At 39.2% G+C, this 15280-nt stretch overlaps 1 protein-coding gene across 1 annotated transcript; it reads left to right on the forward strand.

The window, feature by feature from the left end:
* The first annotated feature begins 1710 nt into the window (after positions 1 to 1710).
* Positions 1711 to 4850, forward strand: sst1.1 (somatostatin 1, tandem duplicate 1). The gene is made up of 2 exons (XM_084333634.1): positions 1711 to 1999; positions 4526 to 4850. Exons 1-2 carry the CDS (start codon positions 1862 to 1864, stop codon positions 4739 to 4741), a joined length of 354 nt encoding a protein of 117 aa, XP_084189760.1. The 5' UTR covers positions 1711 to 1861; the 3' UTR covers positions 4742 to 4850.
* The last annotated feature ends 10430 nt before the right edge of the window (positions 4851 to 15280 follow it).

The raw sequence follows: 15280 nt of genomic DNA on the forward strand, positions 1-15280 counted from the left end.
CCAATAGAAGAAGGCAGAAGCTACAGCGTGTTGCCGGTAGAACATTCAGACTCAATTACTGTTCGAGGCTTATCCCTATTTACATTTAGAAGAAAATTATCGTCTGGATTGGAAATCAATAAAGCCGAACCCTGAACCAAAACCTAGACCCAGTTGGCGTGTCTCACCTGACCCTGATAATGCAGTCAGCACTAATATGTATCTCATTCAGGCTCAGCACTCATGAGTATCGGACGAGTGCGACCATCTAATCGCATGTATAAATGGTAAATGGTGCATTTATATATAACTTTGATCCAAAGTGCTTTACAATTTGTTCCTCACCTCCACAGTCACACCGACGGCGGAGACAAGACAACCATGCAAGGTGCCAACCTGCTAATCGGGAGCAGTTGGGGGTTCAGTGTCTCGCTCAAGGACACTTCGACACGCTTGCCGGGAGGAGCGGGATATCGAACCGGGAACCTCCGGATTACCAGACGACTGCTCTACCTCCCGAGCCACCGTGCGTAACGGGGTAAACTGTGAGCTATCCGTCGAAACCATCGCTGCAAATAAAGTAGACACAATTGGCAACGTTCAAGACCTGACTGCATGTCATACTATAGAGTTATATGCTCGTCTCTCCGATGGTCGTTTGCGTCCAAATAACACACAATCGCCAATTCACAGATGTTAATTATCTCTCGTACCATAAGCAGCGGTGAGCGCTGAGGGAGAAACCGGGTTCAGATGTTGCAGAAATGACTGAGCTTTTGTGGGTCAAAGATATCTTGTTGTCTCCATCCAGGTGTAACAAAGCCGCTACTTACAAGACTGACACGGGCCGCTGACTTCCGTGCGTAATGACGCGTGTGGACAAATGTGTCGGGAATAATCTCCAGAATAACGTACCGTCTGCACTCTCCATCTCCCGTTGTATCAGTCGAAAGACACTGATTCCGTAAATTCCATACCTCATGTTTGCATTTTGCATTTGAAAAAGTTTGCATCTTGACGATCTTGTACCTCATTATTTGTATTTTGGTCTTAATTTCGTTTAGGTTGTACTTTAGTTTGTATATTGTACATTTTGTATATTATTTTTTACTTTTTTACTGTATGAAGCACACTCTCAGGAGGCTCATACAGAACCAATCATTTCACTGTAATGTACATGTACCTTATATGTGACAAATAAAACAAAACTTGAACTTGAAACTTAACTTGATAATTTGTGACCTTAAGATAGTACTGTATTGGGAAAATGTCAATCCTTCAGGCCTATAACTATACCCTCCATACTGATATAAACAACTATATGAGCCTTGATACCTATCATATCATGTAGAATGAACAACCCCCCTATGGTTGACAGTGGGACACCAAGCTGTACGAACCCTAACGTCTTTGAAAAACAAATGTGGGACAACTTTACGCTTGACCGAACAAGGTCTTTCCACAAATGAGGTGACGCTCGCCGACCGACGGGATCACGGATGAGCTTTCTCCGTCTCCGTGCGCCGCGGGGAGCCGCGCCGCTAATCGGTGGAAACGGTGGCATCACCATCATCATCATCATCATCACTCACGGTGACAGACATTGTGCGCAGAAAAGGAACCCCCCCCCTCCTCTCCTGACGTCAGAATACGGCTTTATAAGACTCGCTTTTTGACCGAAACAAGAAAGAACAGAAGAGAGAGAGAAGCAGAAAGAGAGAGAGAGGCAGAGAGAGAGCGGTCGCACTAAGAAGAAGAATCAACATTCAAGAACACCCTCCTCTCTGACAGCAAGCTCTCTATCCATTCCTCCGCGTCCGCCTCACCTCAACCCCGAGGATCCTTAAAGACAGATCGATTATTTAAAACAATAACAATAATAATGATTTCTTCACGTCTCCAGTGCGTCCTCGTCCTCCTGTCCTTCTCCGTGGTCATCAGCAGCGTGTCCGCGGCGCCGTCTGACGCCAAACTCCGACAGTTACTCCAGAGGTCCCTCATGGCCCCCGTAGGAAAGCAGGTAAGGAATAACCCACCCACCCACCGGACAGATCCATCCATATGCCCTCGCTATATATGACAAAACAAAAATATCTAAAAAGTTGACAAATAAAACGAGAATAGGGAGGATGGTTCTCTTAATAGTTTCTTCAAAAACTCAACTTTCCGGGACTTGTGGGAAAATGTCCCATTGACGCCCGTTGCAGTTATATACATATTTATTTCTTAACATATTTGTATTGTTACCCTAGAATGGGTTTCATGGGCAGTTTGAGTTACACGATTTTCAAAGAAATCGCATAATTCCGCTTGCTTTCTATAGATCACTAATACATTAATTAACTAACAAAAACATGTCGCATCTGGCAAGGTTTATACATTTGCAACTTGATTCACCACCAAAGCGTCAATACAAACGACATCTGCTTGGTTTGGGGGCTATAATGTACCACATAATGCAAGCAGAATAAATACACGTTTACTAAACCATGTGTAACTGGGCACTTGAGACTGAGGCACAGCCTGTAACTCTGTGCAGCAGCAGTCTTGGTGATCCGTGGGCAGAGAGAGGAGGCGACGCGCTGTCCGTGGTGCTGATCTCACAGTGAGGGGGGGGGGGGGGGCAGACTGGGTCTCCCCATCAGTCACCAGATCAGAGCAGATCAGATCAGATTAGATTAGATTAGATTAGATTAGATTAGATTAGATTAGATTAGATTAGATTAGATTAGATTAGATTAGATTAGATTAGATTAGATTAGATTAGATTAGATTCAAATGTATTGTCAGCGTAACAGCACAAGTACAGTACAATGAAAAGAGGTTTGGCATCATTCCAACCCGAGAGCAAATGTAACAGTAAAGTGCAATTAGTAACGTACAATGTACAGGTGATTAAAGTGGGTATAATACAATATATAAATTAGTACTACTGAGTAATAGTGCTAATCAGATGTATGTACAGAGTTGTAGTATTAATTAATGTACAGTGATACAGGTATAAAGACATTATGGTAGTAAGTCGTACTGGCCAGCAGCCTAGTAGGTAAGGGATATGTACAGATATAGATATAGTATCTACAGATATGTAAAAAAGATTATATGCAGGTATGTACAGAAATATGTGGATATATATATACTTACCATATATATTTATATAAATATGGTAAGTATATATATATCCACATATTTCTGTACATACCTGCATATAATCTTTTTTACATATCTGTAGATACTATATCTATATCTGTACATATCCCTAAATATATATACATGGTAAAATAGCATCATTGTAAATGCAACGGGTGCCTCGCGCACAGTGGGGGGGATTTAAGGTTTCAGTCGAGATAAAGTTTCAAAATGTCTGAATTCAACTATGAAATTCAACGACAGAAATAATGATACTATTATTATTATTATCATTATTATCATTCTTTTAGAAGAAGATTTATTATTTTCTAAACAAATCCAGTGTAACTATGTCACAGCATAAAAAGTGGACCATTATTTGTCCTATGTCCTAAAATATAGGAGCTAAGCTATTATCTGTAAAAGATCAATTTACAAACAGGATGGAATATTTTCAGCAAATGTTTAGTATCAGATGCATCAGCTGAGAGACGTAGTTATCTATCAATCAAGCAATCCATCTATCTATCTATCTATCTATCTATCTATCTATCTATCTATCTATCTATCTATCTATCTATCTATCTATCTATCTATCTATCTATCTATCTATCTATCGATCTATCGATCGATCGATCGATCTATCTATCTATCTATCTATCTATCTATCTATCTATCTATCTATCTATCTATCTATCTATCTATCTATCTATCTATCTATCTATCTATCTATCTATCTATCTATCTATCTATCTATCTATCTATCTATCTATCTATCTATCTATCTATCTATCTATCTATCTATCTATCTATCTATATCTGTCTGTCTGTCTGTCTGTCTGTCTGTCTGTCTGTCTGTCTGTCTGTCTGTCTGTCTGTCTGTCTGTCTGTCTGTCTGTCTGTCTGTCTGTCTGTCTGTCTGTCTGTCTGTCTGTCTGTCTGTCTGTCTGTCTGTCTGTCTGTCTGTCTGTATGTCTGTCTGTCTGTCTGTCTGTCTGTCTGCCTGCCTGCCTGCCTGCCTGCTTGCCTGCCTGCCTGTCTGTCTGTCTGCCTGCCTGCCTGCCTGCCTGCCTGCCTGCCTGCCTGCCTGCCTGCCTGCCTGCCTGCCTGCCTGCCTGCCTGCCTGCCTGCCTGTCTGTCTGTCTGTCTGTCTGTCTGTCTGTCTGTCTGTCTGTCTGTCTGTCTGTCTGTCTGTCTGTCTGTCTGTCTGTCTGTCTGTCTGTCTGCCTGCCTGCCTGCCTGTCTGTCTGTCTGTCTGTCTGTCTGTCTGTCTGTCTGTCTGTCTGTCTGTCTGTCTGTCTGTCTGTCTGTCTATCTATCTATCTATCTATCTATCTATCTATCTATCTATCTATCTATCTATCTATCTATCTATCTGTCTGTCTGTCTCATGTGTCCTGTATGTGTCTCCCTGCAGGACATCGCTCGGTACACACTAGCGGAGCTGTTGTCGGAGATCGCCCAGGCGGAGAACGAGGCCCTGGAGGATGACAGTAGTCTGTCCCGTGGCGGTGGGGAGCAGGGGGAGGACGTGCGCATGGAGCTGGAGCGCGCGGCCGGCCCCATGTTGGCTCCCCGGGAGCGCAAGGCCGGCTGCAAGAACTTCTTCTGGAAGACCTTCACGTCGTGTTAGTTCATCCACCGCTGCTCGTCACTCAACCAACTATCAACTGTCATTTCAATCTCATCTCATCTTCTTCAATCAATCGCTCACAGCCCAAACATCATGCCCCCTAAAACCCCATCACCTCGAAATGACCTTAATAAACACAATAGGGAAAAAAAAACTGCAACAATAATAATTACGATAGTTTTGATAGTTTTGATTCCCCCCCCCCCCCCCCCCCCCCCCCCAGAGAAATCTCACGAGAAAGAACGATGATCTATGAATGTATGCAACTTCATGCTTTCGATTGTGCTTTCTGGCAGATGAACTATTTTTAATTGTTTTGTTTGAATAAAATATATGTTTCAGAAACGATGTGTATAGATTTCAGTGTTGTTTGGCTTTTCTTACTGTGTGCCTCAAAACAGATATGGGGTAGTCATTATGGCTTGGTTAGATTAGATTAGATTAGATTGGATTAGGTTTAGTTTAGATTAGGTTAGATTAGATTAGATTAGATTAGATTAGATTAGATTAGATTAGATTAGATTAGATTGGATTAGGTTTAGTTTAGGTTGGATTAGATTAGATTAGATTAGATTCATTAGATTGTCATCATACAGTACAAATACAGTACAACGAAAAGAGGTTTGGCATCCAACCAGAGTGCAAATGTAACAGTAAAGTGCAATAGTAATATACAATGTACAGGGCCCAGTAGTTCAAAACTTTTAATCCCTATCTGATCCGATCAGATCAGGAAATCAAATCCAAGCTTTAATCTGGATCAAATCTTCAAAACGGGTAGTTCAAACCGAAAACACAGGATTGGGATCAGTTTGATCCCCAAAAACTGGATTATCTTGATCCCACCAGAGGGGTGGATTTCCATTGGATTACTAGAGCAAAATGTACTATATAATTTATTTAAAAATATGTTTCAATATAAATAAGATGGCAAAGTTTGTTAACTGAAATAATACACAATTCTTTGCCTTCATGGCAAATCAATTACATTTTGAATCTTTTGGTCACGTTTGTGGCCTATTTTGTTTGTTGATGACATAAATGTTTATGTTCATAAAAGTATCACAATAAAGATGATCAATCACAAATGTAATTTAGATTGAAGAAAAAATATCTTAAACAAAAAAAATGTCCATCATCTGTCATCACCTTCAGCAAACTGAAACCTCACTTTTAGAATTCAGCTCCTCAAAGCACACCTGGATGATCAGCTGCCTTTGAATTCATGTTTTTTTGTTGTTACCCTAGTCTTTTATTTTTTTACAATTCCATTATGATTTTATGTCCTTTATGTATTTAAAAATATAATTAGACATTATAAATGTCTCTGCAATGTGGTCTCTTGTCTTCCTTGTATTATTTTTCATATCCACTGACTAGATGGAGATTGGTAGGATTAAAGCACTGATATTCAGGATCTAGTAATCTTGAAAAGTCTAGATCTGGATCAGGGTGATCCTATCCTGAATTGCTTTAAAATACCGGGACAAAATCTGGCCGAGTTGTGGATCACAGAAAAGGGGATTTCAAAAGCTGATCGGATCTGATTAAGATGAAAAGTTTTGAACTACTGGGCCCTGGTGATTAAACTGGGTATAAATGAGTACAACTGTGTAGTGCTAATCAGATGTATGTACAGAGTTATAGTATCAATATGTACAGTGATACAGGTATAATGACACTATGGTAGTAAGTCATACTGGCCAGTAGCCTAACTAGTAAGAGTATAAGGGATATGTACAGATATAGATATAGTATCTACAGATATGTAAAAACGATTATATTCAATGTACAGACAGATGTGAATATATATATATATATATATATATATATATATATGGTAAGAATGAATATATGTTATGGCCACATGAGTAGAGCTCCGGACTCATGATCGGAAGATCACTGGTTCTAGCCCCGGTCAAGGCCGTTGTCGGAAAGTGTTGTCCAGTAGGGGGCACTCTGTCCTCTGGACTAGTCAGTAACAATGCCCCTGTTACAGTGATAGGGACACCGTACAGCTGTGAGTGCCGTCCTTCGGATGAGACGCTAAACCGAGGTCCTGACTGAATTCGGTCGTTAAAGAACCCAGGGCGCTTATTGCAAAGAGTAGGGGGTTCCCCGATGTTCCTGGCCAAATTCCCAATCAGGTCCCTGACATCAAGGCCACCTAATCATCCCTTCCCCTTAATTGGCTGATATCAATCCCTGTCTCCTGAGCCGTTCAGCCAGTGTGTAGTGTGATGTGTGCCGGGTACCAGTGTATGGCAGCCATTGAGCCTGCGTAGCCCAAGGTTGGGTGCTACCAGTGGTGGTGAAGGAGGCAATTTCCTAGATTGTGGGGAGCGCTTTGAGTGTCTACAAAAAAGCTATATAAATGTAATAAATTATTATTATTATTATTATTATTATTATTATTATTATTATTATTATTATTATTATTATTATTATTATTATTATTATTATTATTATTATTATTATTATTATTATTATTATTATTATTATTATTATTATTATTATTATTATTATTATTATTATTATTATTATTATTATTATTATTATTATTAGTATTAGTATTATGTATACGGTATATACCGCATTATTGTACATACTATCATACAGAGTTGTATGGGTTATATGCAGTATACCAGTGGAGGCTGCTGACCAAATTTTTAGGTGAAGCACAAATTATATTATATATTAAATTATATTTTTAAAACATCCCCCACTGTGTGTCAGTGGTCAGTGGACACAGATGAAAACATATTAACATTAGGTGACAGCGCACCTGACCAGATGAAATCATATTAGGTGACAGCGCACCTGACCAGATGAAATCATATTAGGTGACAGCCCACCTGACCAGATCAAAACATATTAGGTGACAGCGCACCTGATCAGATCAAAACATTTTAGGTGACAGCGCACCTGATCAGATCAAAACATTTTAGGTGACAGCGCACCTGACCAGATCAAAACATATTAGGTGAAGGTGACAAGGAAGCCACAGACTTGTATGGTAACTACGTCTATTCTGCATCGAACATTGTACATATGTCTAAACTGAACACTGTGACCTCATTTTTTTTACTTCTAATTTTACTATGTTATTTTATTTTATACTTATCTTGTCTTGCACAGTCTCTGGAGCGCAACAGTAAGAAGCATTTTGTATAAAAGTATTCTGTACTTCTGTATGACAACTATTAAAGAAACTTGAAACTTGAAACTTGACTCATACCCCCCTGACACTCAACTAACCGCCTCGGACAGTCCTTCATACCAGTGGCCATCAGGCTCCACAACAGTGGGCAGCAACTGCTGCCAGACATCGACCTGGGACTTATAGGAACCCAAGGAGGACAACTTACACTACCTTAGGCATACTGCACCTTATGTGGATACTGTGATACTGTGAATAATGAATAATGTATATTTCAGTTAGTTAGATAGTAAATTATAACACTACCTTATGCATACTGCACCTTATGTGACACTGTGAAAATATATTTCAGTTAGTTAGATAGTAAATTATATTGACCTATTTGTTTACACTGCTTGTGTTGTTTTCACTACCTGTACCCCCCCCCTTCCCCCATGCTGCTATGATGCCTGAATTTCCCCAAGGGGATCAATAAAGGAATATCTTATCTTATCTTAAAAGGAAAGATGAAATTCCCTACCTGGGTTCCATCCTATAGAGGCAAATCATTCCTGTGACAAAATGGGATCCAATGTAATAAAACTAAGTCAACCAACGAACTAGATTCTTGTACCGGATCTCCTCTCTGGTAAACAAGAATACCTTGAAGACTCTAACAGGAGCACTCATTCAAGGGTAGTACGACTATGCTTGCACCTCATGGTACCAAAGCACCTCAAAGGCACTAAAAACAAGATTACAAACATCACAAAACAAACTGGTCAGACTACTGCTTGACCTTACTCCTAAAACCCACCTCACCCCTGCCCACTTTGACAACCTAGGATGGCTTAGAGTAGACGACAGAGTACAGCAACTTGCTTGGTCTACAAGATACACTGCACCACTAAGATACCCATGTGCATGTCGAAATACTTCCCAAAGGTCAGTGAATACCACGACCACAACACCAGAGGGAGTTCCAAAAATCATGTTCAACCCAGATAAAATAATTTAAAAAGTAAAAAAAAAAAAAAAAATGTAATAAAAAAAAATAGTCATAACTTAGAAATGAGATTGCATAGGTCTATGAATCGATATCGCGATTCTGTTTTGATTAATTGCCCAGCCCTACAGTGTGTACAGTAAGTTAGCTTGGTGATTATCATTGTGATGTAGGCTAAGCTGGCTAGCTACTGTTAGCATACAAGCTTTTACAAACACTAGCCTACTTACTTTTTCATCCACAACGTTTTTTCTGATCCAGATGCATAAGTCCACTTCTTCATGTTGCTCAGTTGCTGGTTTATACTTCGGTCCTAATGTTGGCGCAAAGTTTAATTTAGCCTGACTTTACTTGTTATAGCTGTACAGCTTACTTCTACTAAACAACAACTAAACTACGTCCTTGCTCTTTCAAACAGTCAAAATGGGTCCATCTGCAGGGTCGGAGGTTAAGTTTAGCTCTGGCCAATCTCAACTTTCTCAAGTTTCTTTATTAGTTGTCATACAGAAGTACAGAATACTTTTATACAAAATGCTTATTTCTGTTACATTTTGTATAAAAGTATTCTGTACTTCTGTATGACAACTAATAAAGAAACTTGAGAAACTTGAGATTGGCCAGAGCTAAACCTAACCTGCAGATGGACCCGTTTTGACTTTGCAATGCAGCAATCTCTGATTGGATTTGCAAGGCTGCCAATCATATTCAACCTCCATGTATTGGATGGCAAGGGCTGTCAATCATTCAATCCTCCATTCAATGGCAAGAGTTTAACTAAACAGACCGTGCTTAGACGAAGTTAATAGCCTATTTCGATTGGCTGTTATTTATTATTTATATAACATTGGGTCACACCTGTGAAGTTTTCTTCACGAATAATTACTGCAGTCATTACTGCAGTGCAGGCCTGCTCAGAGCTGTCAATTTTGGCCATTTTTTAAAAAGAAAAAATTCACTGGAATTTTTTTTACAGAGGAAAACTTTTCTAATAAAAAAATATTAAATAATAATAATTAAAAAAATAAAAATTTTATATATATATAAATAAAATAAATGTATATATATATGTAAATGAATAATAATTATGAATTATGAGTGAATTTGTGTTTCACGTGTTGTCATAGAGAAACCTCCACTGCAGTATACAGTATATCGAATGATTATATGGAGGTATATTCAGACAGATATAAATGTATATATACGGTACATACAGCACTATTGTACATGCTATCATATAGAGTTATATGGGGAGACTATAGTTATTATTATGATTACGTTGATTACATAGGGCAGTTGTAGAGTTTATCTCCCAATTTTCTGAGTTTCTGTCAAATACCATGTTCATCCATGACAGAATCCTGATTCTTGGTGACTTTAATATTCATGTGTGCTGCCCATCCAAGCCTATGGTGTCTGATTTCATGGAATTGATCGACTCATTCGAACTCACTTTGCTTACTACCACCGCCACCCACAAACTAGGCCATAAGCTTGACTTAGATTTAACCCATGATTTATCACTGTCAAATGTGAATATTGATGAAAATGCATGCTCCTCTGATCACTATGCCGTAATGTTCACCTCCTCTCTCTCTCTCCCCCCAGCCAAATCCCCCTCCCCTGGGCGTCCCTCCCGCAGCATTAACCCCTTAACAACCAGTAAGTTTTCCTCCGCCTTCCTAGCTGCCCCTAACATCTGTACTATTGAAGCCTCTCCATCCCACCTTAACATAGATGAACTCACATCCCTGTTTAATTCCACCTGCCTCTCCATTCTGGACTCAGTATCCCCCCTTAGACTAAAAAAACAAACAAAGTCTAAAGGCCAGCCGTGGCTAAATGACACCACCAGAGCCCAGAGGAGAGAGTACAGGAGAGCAGAGCAGAGCATAAGTGGAAAAATGATAGACTCCATGTCTCTCTCTCTCGAGATGCTTAGAGACACTTGTATCAGATATCAGTTAGCAGTTAAAGCAGCGAGAGCCGCATACTTCTCAGACCTCATCCGTAACTCTCAAAACCCCAGGACCCTCTTTGCCACCATTAACTCTTTCATTAGCCCCCCCCCTAGAACTAGCCTGGATGTGTCTCCAACCAAATGTGAGGAATTCTTAAAATTCTTCATAAACAAAGTTGAGGTAATCAGAAACAACATCACACCACCTACACGTAGCTTAGATGTCTCGCCGCCCTGTTCATCCACCCTGGCCTGTTTTCAACCCATCACCCTCTCTACTCTCACAGATATAGTCTCAGCCATGAAACCAACCACCTCCCCCCTTGACATAGTTCCCTCTGTTCTTCTCAAAGAAGTATTTCCCACAACTGGCCCCAGCATCCTCTCTATCATAAACACCTCCCTAGTCACTGGTACCGTTCCAACCTGCTTCAAACATGCAGTGGTCCAGCCCCTTCTGAAAAAACCCAACCTAGACTCCACCCAGCTCAATAATTACAGGCCAATCTCCAAGCTCCCATTCCTATCAAAGGTCTTTGAAAAGGCTATTCTCTCTCAGCTGTCTCCCTACCTGCACTTGAATAACATCCTGGACACATTTCAGTCAGGTTTCAGAGCCAACCACAGCACAGAATCTGCCCTGCTTAAGGTCACCAATGACCTGCTCCTCACTACCGACAACCGGGACTGTGCTGTCCTTATGCTCTTAGACCTCAGTGCAGCTTTCGATACAATAGACCATGTTATCCTCATTGACCGTCTTCACCAGGCAGTTGGTGTCAGTGGCACAGCCCTATCATGGTTCACCTCCTACCTCAGTGATAGAAGCATCTCCGTTAACATCGGAAACTGCTCCTCCCCCTCTGCCTCTCTCTCTTGCGGGGTTCCACAAGGCTCCATCCTTGGCCCTATCCTATTCTCCCTATACATGCTGCCCCTTGGTCTGATAATTTTTTATTTATTTTTTTTTGGGAATGAATGAATCTTTATTTCGAAACATGATAATTTTTTTTTAAACTAAGAATAAAAAAGACAAACAACGAAATAATATACACATGTTCGAAAAGGAGTAGGAAGAAGCCTAAGCATATCATGCCCTACCCCTATTCGCCAGTTCCAAGTGGGAACATTAATTAATACTTAAATTATATAATGGAGGATATCCACATTGCCAATAATCCTTCATTTTTAACATTGAAAACAACATAAAATAAATAAATAATATCAGTATCCATAATGTGGTGAAAAAGAAAAAGAAAACAACAGCTTAGAATCCAGAAGATTGACAATAGTCACTTCCCCATTCCTCTTTTTGGTCATTTGCAAATATCATTCCTTTATAATATTTTTTTTTAAATAGAGCAATATTTCAGCTTTCCTTCATTTTATCTTCTAGCGGCTAGCCCATTCCTCACAGTTATGATATGGGATAACTCCACAGGATGATATGCACCTGCTCCCGAGATTTGTGCGAGCATAACGCTTATCAAAGTTGCATTTACCTCTCAAATTATATCCCTTATCCCTCTCTGCATAACCTGCATGTCTCTCATGACGGGCTAGAAGCACTATTCGCCTTTGATCTCTGAGAAGATTTTTTCTTTGTAGCGGAAGACGGACGTTTGTTACTATTTATTCGGTTGCCCGATTCAGTAGGCTTATTGTGGTAATTTACTGGCCAACATTTGGGGCAACGTTGTACAAGTGGATGTGTCTATACATTTTGATCAATTCTATTGTATATTTGACCCGTGTTTCCCTTCATTTTCATTCCCTTCATTTTCCGTTGGCAAGCACTAGGGCTGTCCCCGACTAAGGATTTGGATAGTCGACTATGATTGGCCAAAATTTAGTCGACAAAAATAATAATAATATATATATATATATATATATATATATATATATATATATATATATATATATATATATATATATATATATATATATATATATATATATATATATATATATATATATATATATATATATATATATATATATATATATATTTAAAAAGATATATATATTTTTGTATCATTCCATTTGGGCTGTGGGGGGTGCTTAATGTCTGAAGGAGTCGACTGAAGGCTTCTTGTCCTCTGCAAAAGCATGCAATTGGTCCACTGATGGATACATCTTGATATTTGTCTAGTCTAGTGTGTTCATTAGATGGGTGAAATCCTCTTTCAGTGCCTCTGTGCCTGTTTTCTTAGGCAGTTAGCCTCTGGTATGCGCACCATTAGCGTTAGCCACGCTTCTAGGCCTATTTTCTTTTGGAAAGAATGATATACAAAAAAAAAAAAAAAAAAAAAGTATAAATATATATATATATTTTTTGTATTCGACTAAAAGGTTGGCAGTCGACTACGGCTCCTTTCGACCGATTAGTCGACTAATCAGGGTCAGCCCTAGCAAGCACATTGCCCTGTCATTGTCCACAAGGTTGCCAGGTGTATTGCCACCCTTATAAGCTGGATGTTATGGGCAATGATGTCATCAAGTAGTGACAAACCTTGGTCTGATCATTAAAAAACACAACATCTCTTTCCATTTTTATGCTGACGACACTCAGGTCTATCTCCCCATGAAACCCAACAATATAAACAATCTTGACAGTCTTCGTTCCTGCCTAGACGACATCAAATGCTGGATGGCACACCAATATATACCTATATATATACCTATACCTATACCAACGCCAGGGCCCTCAGATCGGCTGATAATAATAATAATAATAACTTTATTTGTATAGCACTTTTCATACAGAGGTTGCAGTTCAAAGTGCTTCACAACAGTAAAAAATACAGGCATAAGCGAGCATAAAAAGATAGACAGGTAGAATCACAGTGTTTCACATTAGGATCTAGCATCCCAATAGGCTCTCCGCTTACAGTTTTCAGTAACACAAATAGTAAAAATAGTTTAAAATGATTCAGTTTAAAAATAGTAAAAAAAAAAAAAAAAAAAAAAAAAAATATATTATAAAATAGAACGGACATCAAAAATACAGGCATGAGCGAGCATAGCAAGATATGGCAAATCATAGTGTTTCACATTAGGATCTAGCATCCTAATAGGCTCTCTATTCAGTAATACTCCTGTAATTCAAATAATAAAAATAGTTTAAAATGATTCAGTTTAAAAATAGTCATCAGTAAGAAGTAAAAAGTGCAATAACCGACGGACATAAAAAATACAGGCATGAGCGAGCATAGCAAGATATGGCAAATCACAGTGTTTCACATTAGGATCTAGCATCCTAATAGGCAAATAATAAGAATAGTTTAAAATGATTCAGTTTAAAAATAGTCATCAGTAAGAAGTAAAAAGTGCAATAACCGACACATGAATTTGATAGGCAGTGTAAAAGAGTAGGCAGGGTAAGAATAAATACAAGTTGTGTCAGGATATCCCTGATGTTTCCTTTTGCCACTAGGTGGTAGCAGATATCTATCAGTGAAATGCCTGAGCAAAGAGATAGGTTTTAAGCTGTCTTTTAAAGATGTCTAGCGAGTTGGCTTCCCTGATGTTTTGGGGTAGTTTGTTCCATAGTTTTGGGGCATAGTTGATAAAGGCTGCATTACCGATCCTCTTTTGACTGCTTCTGGGAGCCTCTAGTAGTCCAGCAGCTGATGATCGCAGTGTTCTTGCTGGTGTGTAATTTATTAGAGTGTTGGCGATGTAGCTAGGTCCCTGTCCATTTAGAGCTTTGTATGTAAGGAGAAGGACCTTAAAGTCAATTCTAAATGTTACAGGAAGCCAGTGTAAAGCGGCTAAGACTGGACTAATGTGCTCTCTCCTTTTGGTTCTAGTTAGCAGTCGGGCTGCAGAGTTTTGGATTAGCTGAAGCCTCTCTGTGGTTTTCTTAGGGAGACCTGTGAAAAGTGCATTACAGTAGTCTAACCGGCTAGATATGAATGCATGAATTAGCTTCTCAGCATCGCTCTGATTAATAAATGGTCGTACTTTTGCTATATTTCTGAGATGGAAGAACGATGTTTTCGTCACTTTGCTAATATGAGAATTGAAGTTCAGTTCTGAATCTATGACAACCCCAAGACTAGTGACCTCAGATTTGATCCAAGGGGTTAGTCCCCCCAGGTTCTTTATTAATGTTTCTTTTTTAGTTTTGGAGCCGATAATTAGAATTTCAGTTTTGTTCTCGTTTAGTTTCAGGAAGTTCTTACTCATCCATTTATTTATTGCCAGTAAGCAGTCTGTAATGGAGCTAATCGCTGTATCATTTGGTTCAGTAGATATGTACAGTTGTGTATCATCCGCATAGCTATGGAAATCTACATTATGTTCTCTGATGATATCACCCAGCGGTAACATGTAAAGGGAGAAGAGTAAAGGACCTAAGCAACTCCCTTGTGCAACTCCATAGTTGTTGTCGTATATATCAGACATGTGATCTCCTAGTTTAACATAGAATTT

This window comes from Notolepis coatsorum (genome assembly GCF_963971535.1).
Source record: "Notolepis coatsorum genome assembly, chromosome: 1".
In the NCBI taxonomy this organism is placed as follows: domain Eukaryota; kingdom Metazoa; phylum Chordata; class Actinopteri; order Aulopiformes; family Paralepididae; genus Notolepis; species Notolepis coatsorum.

Coding starts and splice junctions, on each gene's coding strand:
- sst1.1 (XM_084333634.1), top strand. CDS start 1,862: ATGATTTCTTCACGTCTCCAGTGCGTCCTCGTCCTCCTGTCCTTCTCC. Junction 2,000..4,525: donor TGGCCCCCGTAGGAAAGCAG/GTAAGGAATAAC, acceptor GTCTCCCTGCAG/GACATCGCTCGGTACACACT.